This window comes from Hypanus sabinus, chromosome 23, assembly GCF_030144855.1.
Source record: "Hypanus sabinus isolate sHypSab1 chromosome 23, sHypSab1.hap1, whole genome shotgun sequence".
Classification (NCBI taxonomy): Eukaryota; Metazoa; Chordata; class Chondrichthyes; order Myliobatiformes; family Dasyatidae; genus Hypanus; species Hypanus sabinus.
Genome location: NC_082728.1, coordinates 65,429,504 through 65,453,434, shown reverse-complemented (window position 1 = coordinate 65,453,434; position 23,931 = coordinate 65,429,504). Strand labels below are relative to the sequence as shown.

The 23,931-nt window shown below is 45.2% G+C and overlaps 1 protein-coding gene across 8 annotated transcripts in view; it reads right to left on the bottom strand.

The window, feature by feature from the left end:
- Nucleotides 1-23,931, bottom strand: part of ush1ga (Usher syndrome 1Ga (autosomal recessive)) — a 64,733-nt gene continuing 40,802 nt past the window's right edge. For all 8 annotated transcript variants that reach the window (XM_059949018.1, XM_059949019.1, XM_059949022.1 and 5 more), the window contains one exon: nt 1-23,238. In XM_059949018.1, coding sequence (XP_059805001.1) covers nt 21,990-23,093 — 1,104 coding nt within the window. In that variant the 5' untranslated portion in view covers nt 23,094-23,238 and the 3' untranslated portion in view covers nt 1-21,989. The remainder of the gene's footprint in view (nt 23,239-23,931) is intronic.

Sequence of the window (23,931 nt, the reverse complement as noted above, 5' to 3'; positions counted from 1 at the left end):
TAGTAGAGGGAAGATTTATTGCACAGTACTGATTGATTAGGAGAACAGCCCAGAAAGTTTCTGAGACTGTCCTGCCCAAGTATAGTTCCCTCTTTTATGTACTTTCAATGTATGTGGAGGTTCAAGCAAAACAGATACCTTTTGCTTTCCCATATCTTTGCACCAGAGGAGTACATTTGATAAATCTTTCTGCTCTTCTTCTTGGTCATATCAGTTGGTCCTGCCCTTGTGTCATCCTACCTTTGATGTTACAAGGGTTAGTTTGATTAATTTTACAATATTTCATCAAACCAATGGTTTTCGGAGATGTTTCACTCTTAATTGTTAGAGATTCTTGCAAGCCTCCCTCTCTTTCCCAGCACAATACCCTTCAAGGTGCAGTTATACCCAAGGACAAGGAGCAATGCTTCTGTTTCCCCACTTAACTCTTAGGTGTCCAACTATTAATTTTGCTAACAACACACACAAAATGCTGGTGGAACACAGCCGGCCAGGCAGCATCTATAGGGGGAAGCACTGTCGACGTTTCGGGCCGAGACCCTTCGTCCGGACTAACTGAAAGGAAAGATAGTAAGAGATTTGAAAGTAGTGGGGGGAGGGGAAAATGCGAAATGATAGGAGAAGACCGGAGGGGGTGGGATGAAGCTAAGAGCTGGAAAGGTGATTGGCGAAAGTGATACAGAGCTGGAGAAGGGAAAGGATCATGGGACGGGAAGCCTCAGGAGAAAGAAAGAAGGGGGGGAGAGCACCAGAGGCAGATGGAGAACAGGCAAACAACTAAATATGTCAGGGATGGGGTAAGAAGGGGAGGAGGGGCATTAATGGAAGTTAGAGAAGTCAATGTTCATGCCATCAGGTTGGAGGCTACCCAGCTGGTATATAAGGTGTTGTTCCTCCAACCTGAGTTTGGATTCATTTTGACAATAGAGGAAGCCATGGATAGACATATCAGAATGGGAATGGGACATGGAATTAAAATCTGTGGCCACTGGGAGATCCTGCTTTTTCTGGCGGACCGAGCGTAGGTGTTCAGTGAAATGGTCTCCCAGTCTGCATCGGGTCTCACCAATATATAAAAGGCCACACCGGGAGCACCGGACGCAGTATAACACAACAGCCGACTCACAGGTGAAGTGTCGCCTCACCTGGAAGGACTGTCTGGGGCCCTGAATGGTGGTGAGGGAGGAAGTGTAAGGGCAGGTGTAGCACTTGTTCTGTTTACAAGGATTAGTGCCAGGAGGGAGATCGGTGGAAAGGGATTGGGGGGACGAGTGGACAAGGGAGTCGCATAGGGAGCGATCCCTGCGAAAAGCAGAAGGGGGGGAGGGAAAGATGTGTGTGGTAGTGGGATCCCGTTGGAGGTGGCGGAAGTTACGGAGAATTATACGTTGGACCTGGAGGCTGGTGGGGTGGTAGGTGAGGACAAGGGAAACCGTATCCCGAGTGGGGTGGTGGGTGGATGGGGTAAGGGCAGATGTGCGGGAAATGGGAGAGATGCGTTTGAGAGCAGAGTTGATGGTGGACAAAGGGAAGCCCTTTTGTTTAAAAAAGGAAGACATCTCCATTGTCCTGGAATGAAAAGCCTCATCCTGTATATTAATTTTGCTAATTCTTCCTTCTCACTCCTTTCTGCAGGTTCTCACTTCCTTGCCAGATTAGGTTAAACCCTCACATGTAGAACTAGCAAATTTTCTTCCCCATATATTGTTCCCCTTCCAGCTCAGGTAAAACTCATACCTCTTCTACAGGTCACCTCTGCCCAACAAGAGATTCTCATCCTTTTCTCTACCTATGTCATTTGTAGCAAAGTCTACAACAACCTGTGGCTCATAGCAGAACATGAGAAAGTTACTGTGGGACCATCCAGTGAAGCTTTATGGGTGGAGCTGAGAAATAAGGGGAGGATGGTCACCTTGTTTGGATTGTACTTTAGCTCCCCCCCCAAAAAAAAATCAATGGGAATAGAGGAACAAATACACAGAGAGAGATTGTGTAAAGTTGTAAGAATAATACAGTTGTGATAATAGGGGATTTTAACTTTCCTAACGGACTGGGACTGTCAAAATCCAAAGGGCTTAAGTAGAATAGAATTTGTAAAGTGTGTTCAGGATAGTTTCCTCACATGATATACTGAAGGACCTACAGAGAGAGAACACATTTCAACATACTCTGGGGAACTGGGGTAGGACAAATGACAGGTGTATGGCTAGGCATAGCTCAAGTTTGATCTATGTATTTGCTGACAATACAACCATTGTTGGCAGAATCTCAGGTGGTGACGAGAAGGCATACAGGAGTTAGATATGCCAACTAGTGGAGTGGTGCTGGTGCAACAACCTGGCACTCAATTTCAGTAAGGCGAAAGAGCTGATTGTGGACTTCATGAAAGGTAAGACGAAGGAACACACACCAATCCTCATAGAAGGATCAAATGTTTTTTTTAAATTGGAGCTAGAGTCTGAAAGTGAAGGAGTAAGGAATCTCGGAAAGAAGCCATTTTTTTTACGCTGCTCGGGGAAAAAGGCTGGACTGTGCAGGTGCGTGACGTCAGCCAGCAGAGCACCAAAGGTTTTAAAATGACAACCACCATATACAGTGGGCAGCGGAGTGAGAGGAGCAGAGTGGGACGCCTTTGGCTCAACAGGCTTCGGCATGAACAGGCAGAGGGGAGGATAGATTCCAGTAAGTTTTGTCTTGTTTGTTTAGAGTAGAAAGAATGCCAGGCAGGATCTAGGAATGCTCCTCTTACCGGAGACCTCTGGTCTCCCTGACGACACCTGCAAGAAGTACATCCAGCTGGTGGCATCTAACAAACCACGTTAGGGAACTGGAGCAGGAGCAGGATGACCTCTGGATCATTCGGGAGAATGAGGAGTTTATAAATAGCAGTTTCAGGGAGGTAGTTATGCCAAAGGAGCAGCGCACGGGTTACCGTCAGGTGAGAGAAGGGGAAAGGGCAGACAGAGCAGGGCTCCCCTGTGGCCATTCCCCTCAACAACAAGTATACCAATTTGGATACTGTTGGGGGGAATCACTTACCTGGGACAAGCTGCAACAGCCGGATCTCTGGCACTGAGTCTGGTTTTGCAGTGCAGAAGGGAGGGTGGAAGGAGAGGATTGCGGTAGTGATAGGGGACTCGATAGAGGTACAGACAGGAGGTTCTGTGGTCATGACAGAGACTCCCGGATGGTTTGTTGCCTCCCAGGTGCCAGGGTCAGGGATATCTCTGGGTACACAGCATTCTGAAGTGGGAGGGTGATCAGCCAGATGTCATGGTACACATTGGTACCAATGACATAGAAAGAAAGAGTGAAGAAGTCCTGAAGAGAGAGTATAGAGAGCTTGGCAGGAAGTTAAAAAGCAGGACCTTGAGAGTGGTAATGTCAGGATTGTTACCTGTGCCACGTGCCTGTGAGTGTAAGAATAGAATGCTTTGGAGGATGAACACGTGGCTGAGGAACTGGTGTAGGGGGCAGGGTTTCAGATTTCAGGATCATTGGGACCTCTTCTGGGGCAGGTGGGACCTGTACAAGAGAGACAGGTTACACTTGAACTACAGGGGTCCAATATCCTTGCAGGAGGTTTGTTAGTGCTGTTGGGGAGGATTTATACTAGATTTGCAGGGGGATGGGAACCAGAGTGACAGAGCAGATAGTGGAGCGGGGAGTGAAAATAAATGATGTTAAAAGTTCATGCAAAGTCATAAATAGAAGGTCTATGTGTGGTGGTAATAATCTTCTGAGGGGTGTATCTATTTCAATGCAAAGAGTATTGTGGGGAAGGCAGAAGAGCTGAGGGCGTGGATTGACACATGGAATTATGACATTATAGCCATTACTGAAACTTGGCTACAAGTAGGGCAGGACTGGCAGCTCAATGTTCCAGGGTTTAGATGTTTCAGATGTGATAGAGGCAGAGGGATGAAGGGTGGTGGGGGGGGGGGGGGGGTGATGGCATTGCTAGTCAGGGAAAATGTTACAGCAGTGCTCAGGCAGGACAGATTAGAAGGCTTGTCTACTGAGGCCATATGGGTGGAGCTGGGAAACAGGAAAGGTATGACCACATTAATGGGGTTGTATTATAGACAATCTAATAGTCAGCGAGAATTGGAGGAGCAAAATCTGCAGAGAGATAGCAGACAACTGCAGGAAACATAAAATTGTGATAGTAGGGGATTTTAATTTTCCACATTTGATTGGGACCCCCATACTGTTAAAGGTCTAGACAGGTTAGTGTTTGTAAAATGTGTCCAGGAAAGTTTTCTTTATTAATATATAGAGGTACCAACTGGAGAGGATGCAGTATTACATCTCCTATTAGGAAACGAGTTAGGACAGGTGACAGAAGTGTGTGTATGGGAACACTTTGGTTCCAATGATCATAACACCATTAGTTTCAATTTGATCATGAATAAAGATTGATCTGGTCCTCGGGTTGAGGTTCTAAACTGGAAAAAGGCCAAATTTGAAGAAATAAGAAAGGATCTAAAAAGTGTAGATTGGGACAGGTTGTTGTCTGGCAAGTATTTGTTGGTAAGTGGGAGGCCTTCAAAGGAGAAATTTTGAGAGTGCAGAGTTTGTATGTTCCTGTCAGGATTAAAGGCAACGTGAATAAGAATACGGAACCTTGGTTCTCGAGGGATATTGGAACTCTGATAAAGAAGAGAGAGATATATAACATGTATAGACAACAGGGAGCTATAAGGTGCTTGAGGAGTATAAAAAGTGCAAAAAAATACTCAATAAATAAATCAGGAGGGCTAAAAGAAGACATGAGGTTGCTTTGGTAGTCAAGGTGAGGGATAATCCAAAGAGCTTCTACAGGTATATTAAGAGCAGAAGGATAGTAAGGAATAAAATTGGTCCTCCTGAAGATCAGAGTGGTCGGCTATGTATGGAACCAAAAGAAATAGGGGAGATTTTAAATGGGTTTTTTGCATCTGCATTTATTAAGGAAACTGGCATGGAGTCTATGGAAATAAGGCAAACAAGTAGTGAGGTCATGGTACCTATACAGATTGAAGAGGAGGAGGCGCTTGCTGTCTTGAGGCAAATCAGAGTAGATAAATCCCCAGGACCTGACAGGGTACTCCCTCGGACCTTGAAGGAGACTAGTGTGAAATTGCAGAGGCCCTGGCAGATATATTTAAAATGTCAGTATCTATGGGTGAGGTGCCAGAGGATTGGAGGATAGCTCATGTTGTTCCATTGTTTAAAAGAGGCTCTAAAAGTAATCTGGGAAATTATAGGCTGGTAAGTTTGACGTCAGTAGTCAATAAATTATTGGAAGGAGACTGGTCAGCGACAACCAGCAGACTGGATGGAGAGCGAGGTGTCTCCCAGTGGAAGTTGGTTGTAGGGGATTCGCAGCCCATTCCTTAGCCAGAGCCTTCAGCAATTTGGGTATCGAGGGAGAGAGGAAGAGGAGAGCCATCCGCAATGCCACCGATGTGGCAGGGAGGGCCTCAAGATGGCTGTGGCTCAAGAGAGGGGAGCCATGGAGTCATATGTAGCTAGCCATCTGGACACAAGCTGGGGTCTGATCAGTCCTGGCTGGGTCACCTGGGGAAGAGTGTCTGATGTTGAAAGACCCAAAACACCCGATGATTCCAGGAACATCACTGATGATGTGTCCAGAAGCATCAGTAGATGTCTGCACACAGAGATAGGATCTACAAGTATTTGGATAGACAGGGACTTACTAGGGAGAGTCAACATGGCTTTGTGTGTGGTAGGTCATGTTTAACCAATCTATTAGAGTTTTTCGAGGAGGTTACCAGGAAAATGGATGAAGGGAAGGCAGTGGATGTTGTCTACATGGACTTCAGTAAGGCCTCCGACAAGGTCCCACATGGGAGGTTAGTTAGGAAGATTCAGTTGCTAGGTATACATGGAGAGGTAGTAAATTGGATTAGACATTGGCTCAATGGGAGAAGCCAGAGAGTGGTAGTGGAGGATTGCTTCTCTGAATTGAGGCCTGTGACTAGTGGTGTGCCACAGAGATCACTGTTGGGTCCATTGTTATTTGTTATCTATATCAATGATCTGTATGATAATGTGGTAAATTGGATCAGTAAATTTGCTGATGATACAAAGATTGGAGGTGTATTGGATAGTGAGGAAGGTTTTCAAAGATTGCAGAGGGATTTGGACCAGCTGGAAAAATGGGCTGAAAAATGGCAGATGGAATTTAATGCAGACAAGTGTGAGGTATTGCACTTTGGAAGGACAAACCAAGGTAGAACATACAAGATAAAAAAATGGTAGGATACTGAGGAGTGCAGTAGAACTCCTCAGAACTGGGAATACAGATATATAATTCCCTAAAAGTGGCATAGTCAACATGGCTTTGAAGAGGTAACAAGAGAAATTGATGAGGGTAGGGCAGTGGATGTGGTCTACATGGACTTTAGCAAAGCATTTGACAAGGTCCCTCATGAGAGACTCATCCAGAAAGCCATGAGGCATGGGATAAGTGGAACCTTGGCTGTTTGGATAAAATATTGGCTTAAAGGAAGAAAGCAGAGGGTAGTTGTGGAAGGAAAGTATTCTGCCTGGAGATCAGTGACTAGTGGAGTGCCGCAGGGATCTGTCCTGGGACCCCTGCTATTTGTGATTTTTATAAATGACCTGGACGTAGAGGCAGAAGGATGGGTGAGTAAGTTTGCGGATGACACGAAGATTGGAGGAGTTGTGGATGGAGCTATAGGTTGTCGAAGGTTACAAGAGGATATAGACAGGCTGCAGAGTTGGGCAGAAAAGTGGCAGATGGAGTTCAATCCGGACAAGTGTGAGGTGATGCATTTTGGAAGGACAAACCAGAAGATTGAGTACAGGATTAATGGTCAGTTACTTAAGAGTGTGGATGAACAAAGGGATCTTGGGGTTCAAGTCCATACATCCCTGCATAAGGTCACTGCACAGGTTGATAGGATAGTTAAGAAGGCCTATGGGATGCTAAGCTTCATTAACAGGGGGATTGAGTTCAGGAGTAGAGAGGTCATGTTGCAACTCTACAAATCTCTGGTGAGACTGCACTTAGAGTATTGTGTTCAATTCTGGCCACCTAATTATAGGAAGGATGTGGAAGCTATGAAGAGAGTGCAGAGGAGATTTACCAGGATGTTGCCTGGTTTGGAGAACAAGTCATATGAAGCAAGGTTAGCAGAGCTGGAACTTTTCTCTTTGGAGCGTAGAAGAATGAGAGGGGACTTGATAGAGGTCTACAAGATTATGAGAGGCATAGATAGGGTGGATAGTCAGTACCTGTTTTCCAAGACACTAATAGCAAACACCAGAGGGCATATGTACAAAATTAAGGGAGGGAAGTTTAGGGGAGACATCAAGGGTAAGTTTCTTTTTTACACAGAGGGTTGTGAGTGCCTGGAATGACTTGCCAGGGATGGTGGTGGAGGCTAAAACATTAGGGGTATTTAAGAGCCTCTTGGACAGGCACATGGATGAAAGAAAAATGGAGGGTTATGGGGTAGTGTGGGTTTAGTACTTTGTTTTAAGGATTATATGGATTGGCACAACATGGAGGGCTGAAGGGCCTGTACTGTGCTGTAGTGTTCTATGGTTCTACGGCATCACAGGTAGATAGGGTCGTAAAGAGAGCTTTTGGTACATTGGCCTTTATAAATTGAAGTATTGAGTATAAGAGTTGGAATGTTATGCTGAGGTTCTATAGGACATTGGTGAGGCCGAATTTGGAGTATTGTGAGCAGTTTTGGTCACCTAATTACAGGAAGGATATTAATAAGGTTGAAAGAGTGCAGATGTTTACAAAGATGTTGACAGAACTTGAGAAACTGAGTTACAGAGAAAGGTTGAATAGGTTAGGACTTTATTCCCTGGAGTGTAGAAGAATGAGGGGAGATTTGATAGAGGTATATAAAACTTACCAAGGCGCAAATTCGTGGTCTATCGAGACTAACGGAGGCCTACCTATAAAGTTATGATGGGTATAGATAGAGTGAATGCAAGCAAGCTTTTTCCACTGATGCTAGGGGAGAAAAAAAACCAGAGGACATGGGTTAAGGGTGAAAAGGGAAAAGTTTAAAGGGAACATGGGGGGGGGGGTCTTCTTCACACAGAGAGTGGTGGGAGTGTGGAATGAGCTGCCAGATGAAGTGGTAAATGCGGGCTCACTTTTAATGTTTAAGAAAAACTTGGACAGGTACATGGATGAGAGGAGTATGGAGGGATATGGTCCAGGTGCAGGTCAGTGGGACTAGGCAGAAAAATGGTTTGGCACAGCCAAGAGGAGCCAAAGGGCCTGTTTCTGTGCTGTAATGTTCTATGCTTCTAAGTGGAGAGAGTGAGCAGCTTCAAGTTCCTGAGTGTCAAGATCTTTGAGGATCTAACCTTGTTCCAATATATTGATGTAGTTATAAAGACAAGACAGCGGCTAAACTTTATTAGGAGTTTGAAGAGATTTTGCCTGTCAACAAATACACTTAAACTTCTATAGCTGCATCACTGTATGGTAATGAGGGGCTACAGCACAGGACCGAAAGAAGCTGCAGAATGTTGTAACTCTATTCAGCTCCATCTTGGGTACTAGCCTGCAAAGTACCCAGGACATTTTTAGGGACCGATGTATCAGAAAGGCAGCATCCATTATTAAGGACCTCCAGCAACCAGGGCATGCCCTTTTCTTACTGTTACTATCAGGAAGGAGGTACAGAAGTCTGAAGGCACACACTCAGCAATTCAGGAACAGCTTCTTCCCCTCCGCCATCCGATTCCCAAATGGACATTGAATGTTTGGACGCTACCTCACTTTTTAAACAAAATATACGATTTCTGTTTTTGCACATTTTAAGCTATTCAATATATGTAACTGATTTACTTATTTATTATTACTATTATTTTTATTTAATTTATTATTTTTTTTCTCTGCTTGATTATGTATTCCATTGAATTGCTGCTGCTAAGTTAACAAATTTCACGTCATATGCTGGTGATAATAAACCTGATTCTGAGGTGTCAGAGGAGGAGCACAAATGTTGATGGTATTAGACAGGAACTTGGAAAAGTTGATTGGAGAAGGTTGTTCTAAGACAAAGGGATGCCCAATCAGTGGGAGGCTTTTACAAACCCCATTTCCAGAAAAGTTGGGATATTTTCCAAAATGCAATAAAAACGAAAATCTGTGATATGTTAATTCACGTGAACCTTTATTTAACTGACAAAAGTACAAAGAAAAGGTTTCAATCCTAACCCTAATGCGAGCAGCTGAAGTCTTATATTAAGCAAGAATGGACAAAATTTCCAATTGCAAATCTACTACAATTAGTATCTTCAGTTCCAAAACAATTAAAAAGTGTTATTAAAAGGAAAGGTGATGTAACACAATGGTAAACATGCCTCTGTCCCAACTTTTGTTGAGTGTGTTGCAGCCATCAAATTCTAAATTTGTGTATATTTACAAAATACAATTAAGTTGGTCAGTAAAACTATTGAAAATCTTTTCTTTGTACTTTTGTCAGTTAAATAAAGGGAAAGCGGCCAGTGAGTGAGTGGGCCAGTGAAGGAGTGGAGATTTGAGGCTTTGACTCGGGAGATTCTGGCAGTTTTGGCAGTTGGACTATGCAATCAAGTCAATCAAGATTTGAATAGCTCAGCAGAAGACAGCTGATTGGGCAATCGAGGTCAGGTGACCAAGCAGTTTGAAAAGCTCAAATACATAGATGGTTACCTCAAGTGGAGTGGTCTGTGGAAAGCAGCCAGTGAGTGAGTGGGCCAGTGAAAGAGTGGAGATTTGAGGCTTTGACTCGAGATGCTTCGACAAGAAGAGGTGGAGGACGAGCTTGTTCCCAGTTAGTCATTACAATGCCTCCTGAGACGGTGATGTGCCTCTCCTGTGAGATGTGGCAGTCTTGGGTGATCTCCCCTCTCCCGCAGTGTCACATCTGCCAGAAGTGCTTGCGGCTGGGCGATCTGGAAGACCATGTGAGGAATCTGGAGCAGCAGCTGGATGACCTTCGACTCATAAGGGTGAATGAGGCAGTCATAGATGAGAGCTACAGGGAGGTAGTGGCTGCCGGAAGCAGGTTGTGGGGTGACTGTCCGGGGGGGGGGGGGAACGAAGGAGAGTAGACAGGTAGTGCAGAGCACCCCTGTAGCCATTCCCCTGAATAATAAGTTTACCGTCCTGGATGCTGTTGGTGAGGACGACTGACCAGGCGTGAGCCACGGTGGCAGGGCCTCTGGCACTGAGTCTGACCCTGTGGTGCAGAAGGATGGGACGGAGAAGAGGAGAGCTGTCGTCATTGGAGACTCTATAGTCAGGGGAACAGACAGGAGATTTTATGGACGTGAGAAGGACACCCGCATGGTTTGTTGCCTCCCGGGTGCCAGGGTCCGGGATGTTTCTGACCAGGTGTGCGACATCCTGGTACAAGAGGGAAAGCAACCAGAAGTTGTGATACATGTTGGGACCAACGACATAGGCAGGAAGAGGGATGAGGTCCTGAAGTGTGAGTTTCGGGAACTAGGCAGAAGGCTGAAGAACAGGACCTCAAGGGTGGCGTTCTCAGGATTGCTGCCAGTACTACGTGATAGTGATGGTAAGAATTGGAGAAGATGGCAGTTGAATGCGTGGCTGAGGAGTTGGTGCAGGGGGCAGGGTTTTAGATTTTTGGATCATTGGGATCTCTTCTGGGGAAGGTGGGACCTGTACAGATTGGATGGGTTGCACCTGAACTCGAGGGGAGCAATATCCTTGCTGGTAGGTTTGCTAGCATGGTTCGGGAGGGTTTAAACTAATTTCCAAGGGGGATGGGACCCGGAGCGATAGAGCAGTGAAAGAAGTGCATGGAGTAAAGCCAGATCTAAAATATAGAGAGGCTTTGAGGAAAGAGCAGCAGAATAAAGGATATAAAGGTAGTAAGGCAGAAGGGCTATAGTGTGTATACGTCAATGCAAGAAGCATCAGGGACAAAGGTGATGAACTGAGAGCTTGGATACATACTTGGAATTATGATGTAGTGGCCATTACGGAGACTTGGCTGGCACCAGGGCAGGAATGGATTCTCAATATTCCTGGATTTCAGTGCTTTAAAAGGGATATTGGGGTGGGGGGAAGGGGAGGAGGTGTGGCATTACTGGTCAGGGATACTATTACAGCTGCAGAAAGGGTGGGTAATGTAGCAGGATCCTCTTTTGAGTCCGTATGGGTGGAAGTCAGGAACAGGAAGGGAGAAGTTACTCTACTGGGGGTATTCTATAGGCCCCCTGGTAGCAGCAGAGATACCAAGGAGCAGATTGGGAGGCAGATTTTGGAAAGGTGCAAAAATAACAGGGCTGTTATCACGGGTGACTTTAACTTCCCTAATATTGATTGGCACTTGATTAGTTCCAAGGGTTTAGATGGGGCAGAGTTTGTTAAGTGTGTCTGGGATGGATTCCTGTCACAGTATGTTGACAGGCCGACTAGGGGGAATGCCATACTAGATCTAGTATTAGGTAATGAACCGGGTCAGGTCACAGATCTGTCAGTGGGTGAGCATCTGGGGGACAGTGACCACCGCTCTCTGACCTTTAGCATTATCATGGAAAAGGACAGAATCAGAGAAGACAGGAAAATTTTTAATTGGGGAAGGGCAAATTATGAGGTTATAAGGCTAGAACTTGTGGGTGTGAATTGGGATGATGTTTTTGCAGGGAAATGTACTATGGACATGTGGTCGATGTTTAGGGATATCTTTCAGGATGTTAGGGATAAATTTGTCCCGGTGAAGAAGATAAAGAATGGTAGGGTGGAGGAACCATGGGTGACAAGTGGAAAATCTAGTCAAGTGGAAGAAGGCAGCATACATGAGGTTTAGGAAGCAAGGATCAGATGGGTCAATTGAGGAATATAGGGTAGCAAGAAAGGAGCTTAAGAAGGGGCTGAGAAGAGCAAGAAGGGGTCATGAGAAGGCCTTGGCAAGTAGGGTAAAGGAAAACCCCAAGGCATTCTACAATTATGTGAAGAACAGAAGGGTAACAGAAGTAAAGGTAGAGCCGATTAGAAATAAAAGTGGGAAGATGTGCCTGGAGGCTGCAGAAGTGAGCAAGGTCCTCAATAAATACTTCTCTTCGATATTCACCAATGAGAGGGAACTTGATGACGGTGAGGACAGTATGAGTGAGGTTGATGTTCTGGAGCTTGTTGATATTAAGGGAGAGGAGGTGTTGGAGGTGTTAAAATACATTAGGAAGGATAAGTCCCTGGGGCCTGACGGAATATTCCCCAGGCTGCTCCATGAGGTGGGGGAAGAGATTGCTAAGCCTCTGGCTAGGATCTTTATGTCCTTGTTGTCCACAGGAATGGTACCGGAGGATTGGAGGAAGGCGAATGTTGTCCCCTTGTTCAAAAAAGGTAGTAGGGATAGTCCGGGTAATTATAGACCAGTGAGCCTTACGTCTGTGGTAGGAAAGCTGTTGGAAAAGATTCTTTGAGATAGGATCTATGAAATTTAGAGAATCAGGGTCTGATCAGGGACAGTCAGCATGGCTTTGTGAAGGGCAGATTATGCGTAACAAGCCTGATAGAGTTCTTTGAGGAGGCGACCAGGCATATAGATGAGGGTAGTGCAGTGGATGTGATCTACATGGATTTTAGTAAGGCATTTGACAAGGTTCCACACAGTAGGCTTATTCAGAAAGTCAGAAGGCATGGGATCCAGGGAAGTTTGGCCAGGTGGATTCAGAATTGGCTTGCCTGCAGAAGGCAGAGGGTTGTGGTGGAGGAAGTACATTCAGATTGGAGGGTTGAGACTAGTGGTGTTCCACAAGGATCGGTTCTGGGACCTCTACTTTTCGTGATTTTTATTAACAACCTGGATGTGGGGGTAGAAGGGTGGGTTGGCAAGTTTGTAGATGACACAAAGGTTGGTAATGTTGTAGATAGTGTAGAGGATTGTCGAAGATTGCAGAGAGACATTGATAGGATGCAGAAGTTGGCTGAGCAGTGGCAGATGGAGTTCAACCCAGAGAAGTGTGAGATGGTACACTTTGGAAGGACAAACTCCAAGGCAGAGTACAAAGTAAATGGCAGGATAGTTGGTAGTGTGGAGGAGCAGAGGGATCTGGGGGTACATGTCTACAGATCCCTGAAAGTTGCCTCACAGGTAGATAGGGTAGTTAAGAAAACTTATGGGGTGTTAGCTTTCATAAGTCGAGGGATAGAATTTAAGAGATGCGATGTAATGATGCAGCTCTATAAAACTCTAGTTAGACCACACTTTGAGTACAGTGTCCAGTTCTGGTCACCTCACTATGGGAAGGATGTGAAAGCATTGGAAAGGGTACAGAGGAGATTTACCAGGATGCTGCCTGGTTTAGAAAGTATGGATTATGATCAGAGATTAAGGGAGCTAGGGCTTTACTCTTTGGAGAGGAGGAGGATGAGAGGAGACATGATAGAGATGTACAAGATATTAAGAGGAATAGACAGAGTGGACAGCCAGCGCCTCTTCCCCAGGGCACCACTGCTCAGTACATGGCTTTAAGTTAAGGGGAGGGAAGTTCAAGGGGGATATTAGAGGAAGGTTTTTCACTCAGAGTGGTTGGTGCATGGAATGCACTGCCTGAGTCAGTGGTGGAGGCGGATACACTAGTGAAGTTTAAGAGACTACTAGACAAGTATATGGAGGAATTTAAGGTGGGGGGTTATATGTGAGTCAGGGTTTGAGGTCAGCACAACATTGTGGGCCGAAGGGCCTGTAACGTGCTGTACTATTCTAAATAAAGGTTCACGTGAATTAACATATCATAGATTTTTGTTTTTATTGCATTTTGGAAAATATCCCAACTTTTCTGGAAAAGGGGTTTGTAAATACGATATTCCAAGAGTTCAAGATCTGCATGTTCCAGTTAAGAGTGACAGGCAAGATTGGCCGTAGAGAAATCTGGATGAACAGGGATATTGATAGTCTTTAAGGAAAAGGAGGCACAAGTCAGGTACAGGCAGGTGGGATCAAGTGAATCCCCCAAAGGAGTATAGGGTATGCAGGAAATCAGGAGAGCAGAAAAGGAGCTTTGCAGATAATAATCCAAAGAGAGAATGGGGCCCTTCAAGTGGACACCTTTGTGTGGAGCCACAAGAAATGGGCAAAGTCCTCAATGAATATTTCTTGTCTATTTTTACCATGGAGAAGAATATGAAGACTCAAAACTGTAACATTATGAATGGGGATGACTTTGAGATAGTCTCAATTCCAGCAGGAGTTTCCAGATGTCTTAAAGCATATGAAGGTAGCTAAATGTACAGGGTTTCATCAGGTATATCCCAAAACATTATGGGAAGTTGGAACTGATTAGAGATAGTATGGCTTTGTGCATGGAGATTATGTCTCACAAATGTAATTAAGTTTTTTTTTGACGAGGTTACCATAAAAGTTAAATAGGACGTGGTGGTAGATGCATGTTGTCTTTGCAGACCTTTGGCCTTTGATAAGATTCCTTATTGTAGACTGCTATGAACATTGTAATGCATGAGATGCAGGGAAAGCTGGCTAATTAAATACACAATTGGGTTCATGGTAGAAAGCAGGCTGAAGGACCATCACTAGAGGAGTTCCTGAGAGTTCAGTGCCAGTCTCTTTGCTTTTAGCCATCTATACCAATGATTTGGATGGGAATATACAAGACATAATTAATAAAGTTTCAGGTAACACATTAAAATTGGTGGTGTTTTTGACAGTAAAGATAGTTATCAAGGTTTACAGAGCAAATGAGGTGTGATCTGAAAGAGGTGTATAAAATCATGAGGGGCATAGGGTGAATGTGCACAGTGTTTTCCAAGGTTATCAAATCAAAACTAGAAGGCATAAGCTTAAGGTGAGAGGAGAGAGATTTAATAGGAACCTGAAGAACAGTTTTTCACTTAGGTAGTGGTCAGTAAATGGAATGAACAGCCTTAGGAAATGATTAAGCCAGACACATTAACAACATTTAAAAAGCATTGGACAGGGACAGGGTTAGGAAAGGAACATGAGAGGAATATGGACCTTGTGCAGGCATGAGACTAGCTTAGGTGGGAATCTTGGTTGGCCTGGACCGGTTGAGTTGAATGGCCTGTTTCCAAGCTGTGGACCTCTCCAAATCCAAAGTAACACGAAAATACACTGATTTTTACAAAATCTTTTATTACAACCAAGTCCACTGGCAGTGATATAATGTCCTCGGCATTCTAACATTAATACTTCCCAGTGATCCTCACTGCCTGGCTTGTATGCTAGGCTCCCAAGAAGGATAATCATTCCTTCCTTAACCCCAACACTCCACCACCTCACTTCCTGGGGATGAAAGGTGTCAGTATTAGAGTTTCCTGCACCTCACCTTTGTGTCCACTCTTCAATGAGCTGTAAGCACCAGATACACTTAGTACAGCAGGCTTCTTGTAGCTGGTACTGTGGACCACATCCTCAGCTCACTTCACCAGTCTTCAGTGAAGACACTAACAGTGTGCCAGAAATGCGAGAGTGTCCAGCAGATATGAATAGTTGTTATTACTGAGGAGAAGGTGCTCTGGAAGCCAATAGGTCTTAATGTACCTAAGTCACCTGGACTTACCATCCATGTGTCTATTTTAGAGTTTCTTAAATGCCTATACCACCACTCCTGGCAGGGCATTCCACACACCCATTATTCTCAGTGTAAAGACTTTACTTCTGACTTGCCCCTATACATTCCTCCAATCTCAGCTGAAAGTTCAGAAGCTAGGTAAGTCACCTGAACCACAGTTTTGATAAAGAAAGCTAAAGAGATTGTGGCAACATTAGCAGTGGCCTTTCAAGAATCACCAGATCTGGAATGGTTGCAAAGGACTGGGAAATTGTAAGAATTGTCACTCCACTTTTTAAGAAGTGAGTGAGGCAAAAGACAGGAAATTATAAGCAGTTAGCCTGACTTCAGTAGTGGGCAAGATATTAGAATCCATTATTAAGGATAAGGTTTTGGGGTGCGGACACATGATAAAATAAGCTGAAGTCAGCATGGTTTCCTTAAGGAGAAATCTTGCTCACAAGTCTGTTGGGATTCTTTGAAGAAATAAGTAACAAGCAGGACAGACAAAAACAAAAGAGTAGATGGATTTTATTTACTTGGATTTTCAGAAGGCATTTGAGAAGGTGCTGCACATGAGGCTGCTAAACAAGGTAAGAGTCCATGGCATTACAGGAAAGATCCTAGCATGGATAAAAGATTGGCTGACTAGCAGGAGGCAAGGAGAATAAAGCCACATGCACAAGATGCTGGAGGAATTCAGCAGGCAGGCAGCATCTATGGAAAGAGAGTACAGTTGATGTTTCAGGCCGAGACCCTTCATCAGGACAGGAGAAAAAAAAAGATAAGGAGTCACAGTAAGAAGGTGTGGGGAAGGGGAGGAAGAGAAATTGAAGTTAATGCCATCAGGTTGGAGGCTACCCAGATGGAATACAAGGTGTTGCTCCTCTGGTTGGAGCCCTCATCGCAAAGGAGCAGGCCATGGACTGACATGTTGGAATGGAACTTGGATGTGGAATTAGAATGGGTGGCCACCAGGAGATTCCACTTCCTGTGGCGCTCGTCAAAGCAGTCTCCCAAACAACGTTGAGTCTCACTGATATACAGGAGGACATACAGGGACCACTGGATATAGTAGATGATCCCAACAGACTCACAGGTGAAGTGTTGCCTCACCTGGAAAGACTGTTTGGGGCTCTGCATGATAGTGTAGGTGCAGGTGTAGCACTTGTTCTGCTTGCAAGGATAAGTTCCAGGAGCGAGATCAATGGGGACAGATGAATGGACAAGGGAATCGCGAATGGTGTAATCCATGTGCAAAGTGGAAAAAGTGGGGGGAGTGGGAAAGATGTGCTTGGTAGTAGGATCCTGCTGGAGATGGCAGATGTTATGGAGAATTATTTGCTGGACCTGGAAGCTGGTTGGGTGGTAGGTGAAGACCAGAGGAACCCTGGTGGCATGGCAGGAGGATGAGGTTAGGGCAGGCTTGTGTGAAATGGAAGAGATGTAGTTGAGGGCAGCATCGTTGAGAAGGAAGGGAAGCCTCTTTTGCTGGAGGACCACTCCTTAGTTCTGGAATGAAAAGGCTCAGCCTGAGAGCAGATGTGGTGGAGATGGAGGAATTGAGAGAAGGGGATGGCATTTTTACAAGTAACTGGGTGGGAAGAGTTATAGCCCAAGTAGCTATGAGAGTCAGTGGGCTTATAATAGACCTCAGTAGATAAGCTGTCCTCAGAGACAGAGACAGCGAGATTGAGAAAGGGGAGGGAGGTGTTGGAAATAGACTAGATAAATTCAAGAGCAGGTAGAAGTTGGAAGCAAAGTTGATGAAGGCAACAGGCTCTTCATGGGTGCAGGAAGCAGCACCAATTCCATCGTTGATGGAGCATAAGAAAAATGGGGTGCGGACACCAGTGTAGGCTTGGCACATTGACTGTTCCACATAGCTGACAAAAAGGCTGACACAGCTGGGACCCATGCAAGTGCCTATGGCAACACCTTTTGTTTGAAAGAAGTGGGAGGAGTCAAAGGAGAAATTATTAAGAGTGAGAATGAGTTCCGCCAGATGAAGGAGAGTGGTGGTGGAGGGAAACTGGTTGGGTCTGATGTCCAGAAAGAAATGGAGAGCTTGGAGGCCTTTCTGGTGGGGTATGGAGATGTATAGGGACTGGACATCCATAGTGAAAAAAGGTGACTGGGGCCAAAGAACTTGAAATCATTGAAAAGATTAAGAGCATGTTAAGTATCACGGATGAAGGTAGGAAGGGACCGGAGGGATAAAACTGAGTTGAGATATAGGTACAGAGAGAATAAAGGGGTCTTCTTTCTGGTTGGCTGCCAGTGACTAGGTGATCTTTCACAGGGGTCAAAGTTGGTGCCTCTTCATATTGTACGTCAATAATTTGGATGACAGAACTGATGAATTTGTGAACAATACATAGATAGGTGGAGGGACAGGCTGTGTTGAGGAAGCAGGGAGTCTGCAGAAGGACAGACAGATTAGGAGAATGGGCAAAGAAGTCAAAGATGGAATATGGTGCAGGGAAGTGTATGATCATGCACTTATATAACCATATAACAATCACAGCATGGAAACAGGCCATCTCGGCCCTCCTAGTCCGTGCAGAACTCTTAATCTCACCTAGTCCCACTTACCCGCCCTCAGCCCATAACCCTCCACTCCTTTCCTGTCCATATACCTATCCAATTTTACCTTAAATGACACAACTGAACTGGCCTCTACTACTTCTACAGGAAGCTCATTCCACACAGCTATCACTCTCTGAGTAAAGAAATACCCCCTCGTGTTTCCCTTAAACTTCTGCCCCCTAACTCTCAAATCATGTCCTCTCGTTTGAATCTCGTTTGAATGGAAACAGCCTATTCACGTCAACTCTATCTATCCCTCTCAAAATTTTAAATACCTCGATCAAATCCCCCCTCAACCTTCTACGTTCCAATGAATAGAGACCTAACTTGTTCAACCTTTCTCTGTAACTTAAGTGCTGAAACCCAGGTTACATCCTAGTAAATCGTCTCTGCACTCTCTCTAATTTATTGATATCTTTCCTATAATTCAGTGACCAGAACTGCACACAATATTCCAAATTTGGCCTTACCAATGCCTTGTACAATTTTAACATTACATCCCAACTTCTGTACTCAATGCTTTGATTTATAAAGGCCAGCGTTCCAAAAGCCTTCTTCACCACCCTATCTACATGAGACTCCACCTTCAGGGAACTATGCACTGTTATTCCTAGATCTCTCTGTTCCTCTGCAATCCTCAATGCCCTACCATTTACCCTGTATGTTCTATTTGGATTATTCCTGCCAAAATGTACAACCTCACACTTCTCAGCATTAAACTCCATCTGCCAACGTTCAGCCCATTCTTCTAACCGGCATAAATCTCCCTGCAAGCTTTGAAAACCCACCTCATTATCCACAACACCTCCTACCTTAGTATCATCGGCATACTTATTAATCCAATTTACCACCCCATCATTCAGATCATTTATGTATATTACAAACAACATTGGGCCCAAAACAGATCCCTGAGGCACCCCGCTAGTCACCGGCCTCCATCCCGATAAACAATTATCCACCACTACTCTCTGGCATCTCCCATCTAGCCACTGTTGAATCTAGCCACTTAGGTAGAAGGAATAAAGGTTTAGAAAATTCGGAAATCAAAAGGTGCAAAGGGACTTGGGAGTCCTCATCCAGGATTCCATAAAAGTTACCTTGCAGGTTGAATCAGTGGTCAGATAGGCAACTACGATGTTAGCGTTCTTTTCAAGAACACTATAATATAAAGTCAAGTATGTACTACTGGGGCTTTATAAGGCATTAGTTAGGCTACACTTGCAGTTATGAGCAGTTTTGGGCCCCTTATCTATGAAAGGATGTGCTGGAGAAGGTCCAAAGGAGGTTCGCAAGAATTATCCTGGGAATGAAAGGGTTAATGTTTTGAGGAGCTCTAGACTTGTACTCACTGGAGTTTAGAAGAATGAGGGGGATCTCATTGAAACTCTCTGATATTCTGAAAGCCTAGATAGGGTGGATGTGGAGAGGATGTTTCCTACAGTGGTGGAGTCTAGGACCGGAGGGTACAGCTTCAGAATAGAAGAACACCCCTTTAGAACAAAGATCAGGAGGAATTTCTTGAGCCAGAGTGTGGTGAACCTGTGGAATTCATTGCCACAGATTGCTGTACAGGCTTAGTCATTAGGCATTTAAAGCAAAATATAGCAGGAGGAGATTATAATACAATTTAAAATATTGGTGCAAAACAGGTCTAGCAGCATCTGTGGAGGGAAATGGACAGCCAATATTTCAGGTCAAGACCAAGACCCTTCATCTATGTTTCCACAGCTGGAGTATTGTATACAGTTCTGGTGACAGTACTGTACACCCCCCCCCCCCCACCCCCAGTGTTGTGACAGAAATGAATGTGGGTAGGATTGTGGTTCACTCTGGTGTTGCTGGGAATAGAGCAGTTAACCTATGTGGAGGGATAGCAGATACTGGGTTAGTTCTCCCTGGAAAAGAGGTGGTGGAGAAGAAACTGACAGGGCTGTACAACATGTAATAGGCAGGCTAGTTAGGAAATAATTGTTGTGCAGGATATGGACATTGCATAGCCAGAGGGGATTAGTTTAATTGGCCATTTGGTTACTGATTTCTGTGGTTTAGTGCAACTTTGTGTGCTAAAGAGTTTGTTCCTATGCTGTAATTTTCTATGTTCTAAGAATTTCTCCCCAGAGCAGAGATGTCTAAAACTATAGGGGGAAGGTCTAGGACATGGGTTGGGAGGTTCAGAGGTGATCTGAAGTGGAGTTATTCCACTCAGGGGCTGGAGGCAGACTGATAAATTTATGCAGCACATTGCCAAGGCAGAGAAAGCTAACTACCAAACAGGACTGGTATCAGTGGATACCAGAAGGGTCTTCTTCCATGCTGCCCAATTCTCTGACTTAAACTTAAACTACCAAACAGGATTGGTATCAGTGGATACCAGAAGGGTCTTCTTCCATGCTGCTAAACTTTAAACTAAACTTTGGTGTCTGACTCTGAGTGCATGTCGCAATGCAGAGAGAAAACAGTGGGTTAGTATGAGAATATACTGAGGAAGACATTGAAGTGCATACTCTCATCTCAATGACAGCAGTATGACAAAGCAATGTCTGTGTGCAAGTGAATGTGAATGTGTAAGGAATGTGTTCAAGGATGGCAAAGGCCATTTCTGGTACCTGAGAAGGGGAGTTGGATAGTGACAAAGTTTACAGGACACATTGACTCAACGTACTTAGGATGATTGAGCAACTCCATGGACAGCAGTCAGACCATGTACTGGAACAGGGGTCAGAACCTTTGAAGAGTGAATGACAGAGTGGGGAGGAATGGGGTGTGCAGAAGGAGAGAGCTGTGTGTATGTATATAAACGTGGGACACTGCAGGCTGAGGACAGGTCAGCAGAGGACTCCATGGGCCAAAGAGCCCAATTCTGTGCTGTGTGGCTCTGGTAATCCAGTTGTCCAGTCATTGAGCAAATCTATGTGGCAGCAGGGAAAAGGAAGGAGGAGGAGAGATCCAGGGAAGCAGTGGGAAGAAGGTAGTGTTGGGTGTAATATCAGTAGCTGTGATGTCCCCCAGGCATTCCACAGGTCTGGAGAGGGGCTGAGAAAGGAGGGGCAAAGGAAGAGAGAGGGAGGGGGTGATGGGGAAAGGGTGAAGGAGTGGGGGTGGAAGTAGTAAGGGAAGCTCAAACATTGAAGGGGTGTGACATGTTAATGCAAATACAACACTTCAGAAAGCTGCTGCCAACCATCGGTTCCAACAGGACATGCACCAGAACAGTTCATACCCCATCCCACACACTGTACCCTCTTCCCATTAGTCTCCATCTCACCATCACTCCCGATCACCCTCAACCCACACCTCACTCATTGCATGACCCATCTCACCTGGGACCCCTTACAGTAGTCCACCAGTTTATTACACACATAACAGTAAAACATTCTATCACCTTGCACAAGTGCCCTTTCTAAAAGAAAGGGCCATTTCTGCCAGCTCACCACCAACTCCCACACACTGCTGTATGTAACCCTCCTTCACCTCAGCTTCTGGACTGTGCCATCATTTAATAGCTAGAGATACAGTTTTCTAAATCTACCAAGATTAAAAATCAAGTCCAGCAGAGTCTCGATGTGAAGTGTCAAGAACCCTTTCTCCTCTCATAGACTCTGCTCAAACTGTTGAGTTCCTCCAGCAGACTTTCTAATGTTTCACGAGACCTGTGCCTTGACAATTATATAGATGCCGTGCATATGGAAGCCTTTTTGTTCAAGCCTTGCTGATACTTCTTGCTGTCAGTGCTGCACCTCTCCCTGGATGGGACAGGGCTCAAGGGTCCAGGAGGGAATGGGTTAATCCTGTTCTATGGTTTGGCACTTGCTGATAATGGAAGCCTTCCCACTCACCAGCACTCATAGACACGTGTCCTCGAGCCTGGCAGATTGCTGAAGAGCCTGCTGCCTCCGTTCTATACCCTCCAGGATCTTCTTTCGGGGCCCTAGAGGAATCTTTATGCTTTTCAGATCCTCATCAGAGCAAAGTGTAAGAGCCTCCAGGTCAATTTTTTCCTTTTTGAAGATTGGTACAAACTCAAATATGCAGAGGGAGGCCAGGAATGTTTCCAGGGGACTGGTCTCTGGCTCCAGGTCATCGTTCAGACTCAGATCCACATCCTCCCAGAGCAACTCGCCAGCACTCCTTTCCTGCAGACTACAGGCACTGCCAATGCTGTCGTCCATGCTGATGGACCGGTGGAGCTGGCTATGCAGCTTACCACCTGAGGTCCGAGCCCCATTCATGCCTTCTGCCTCTTCAGCACCATGCCCCAGGCCAAGCAAGCCTCCACTAACATAGTTCCTGCGGAAGACCATGGTGCCCAGGCCAGGCCTATTGAAGAGTGATTCATGGCCTGAGTCAGTGCTGACCTCAGAGCCAGCTACATCCACCTGCAAGCCTGGATCACTGGCAGCGTGCGACAGTGCATCTTCTTGTACCTCTGTTGCAAACATGTCCCGTACATTACACCGCGTCCGCTCCTTTGCCCTGCCATGGCTCCCCTGCCTTATAAACATCACATCGTTGCTGAGCTGGAGGCCAGAGAGGGACCGGATACTCTTCCGTCCATCCTCATATATCTTGAAGCTGCCATCCACCTGCTTCTTCCTTTCCAATTTCCTCTGGATCTTGGTCTTGCCCTTGGTGGTGGCATTGATGGTGGCTTGTGAGTAGGGCACAGCTGTGGTCAGAGAGAGACGCTGGAGGTGGCTGCTTACAGAGCTGCTAGAGATACTGCTGAAGCTCACGGTGTCTGCACGGTCCACCTCCTTTTTGTACCTCTTCTCCATCCTCTGCTGGTGCCTTTTCTGCAGCTTTGCGCATTCCTTGATGTGCCTTTCAGCATCTCTGAAGGCTTTCTGCTTCATCTTGCTGACCACTTTGGGGTACAGAGTGGTTTGCTTTGCCGCAATCGAGTCCAGGTAGCGGATGCACTCCATGTGGTTCTTCATGGCTGCCATGTCCAGTGGAGTGTGGTAGTCATTGTCCAGGCACCAGATGTTTGCTCCAAAGGATATCAGGAAGGAGAGAATGTCGAGGTGGCCATTGGCAGCTGCCAAATGTAGAGGGGTGTTTCCCCAGATGTCACACTTGTCAGGATCACCACTGAAAAGGCAGAAAATATACTGTTAAACTCATGTTTTCCCTGTCTTTTCATCACAGAATGAACAAAAAAGCGTATGGGAATTGTGATTTACCAGGTTAAGAGAAAATTAACAGTAGGTCCCTGGGGATTGTTAGAGAACAGAGGGACCTTGAAGTACATGGATCTCTGAAGTAGAGTTATGAGTCAACAGGATGGTGAAAATTTTTTTTTGATACATTAGCCTTCACTACAGTAGAGATGGTACCAGTTGTTTTAAAACATAAAAAGGTTAATAAACATAAGATATTCACCAAGGCTTGATTGTTTATATTCAAGAACACTGTGGGAAGCTAGAGAAGAAACTGGGTAAGCTCTGACTGAGATACAGTATATACATCATTGTTCTCCATAGGAGAAGTGGTGGAAGTCGGAGGGTAGTGAATGTTGTGTCTTTATACAAGAAGGGCGGCAAAGAAAACTCTGGGAACTACAAACCTATCACAGGTGAGTATTTAACTGGAGAGAGGTCAGTCACAACACAGGGCCATGGATAGGTAACACCACAAAATATCCCATTTTGTCACCTGTGATCCCAATTATTTCAGTGAGGTATCTATACTTCTTTAAACTAACAGTACATTCCTTAAATTTCACAATCCTCACCAAGGGATGGAGCACATAGATATGCAGGCAAATATTAGAGAAATGCAATG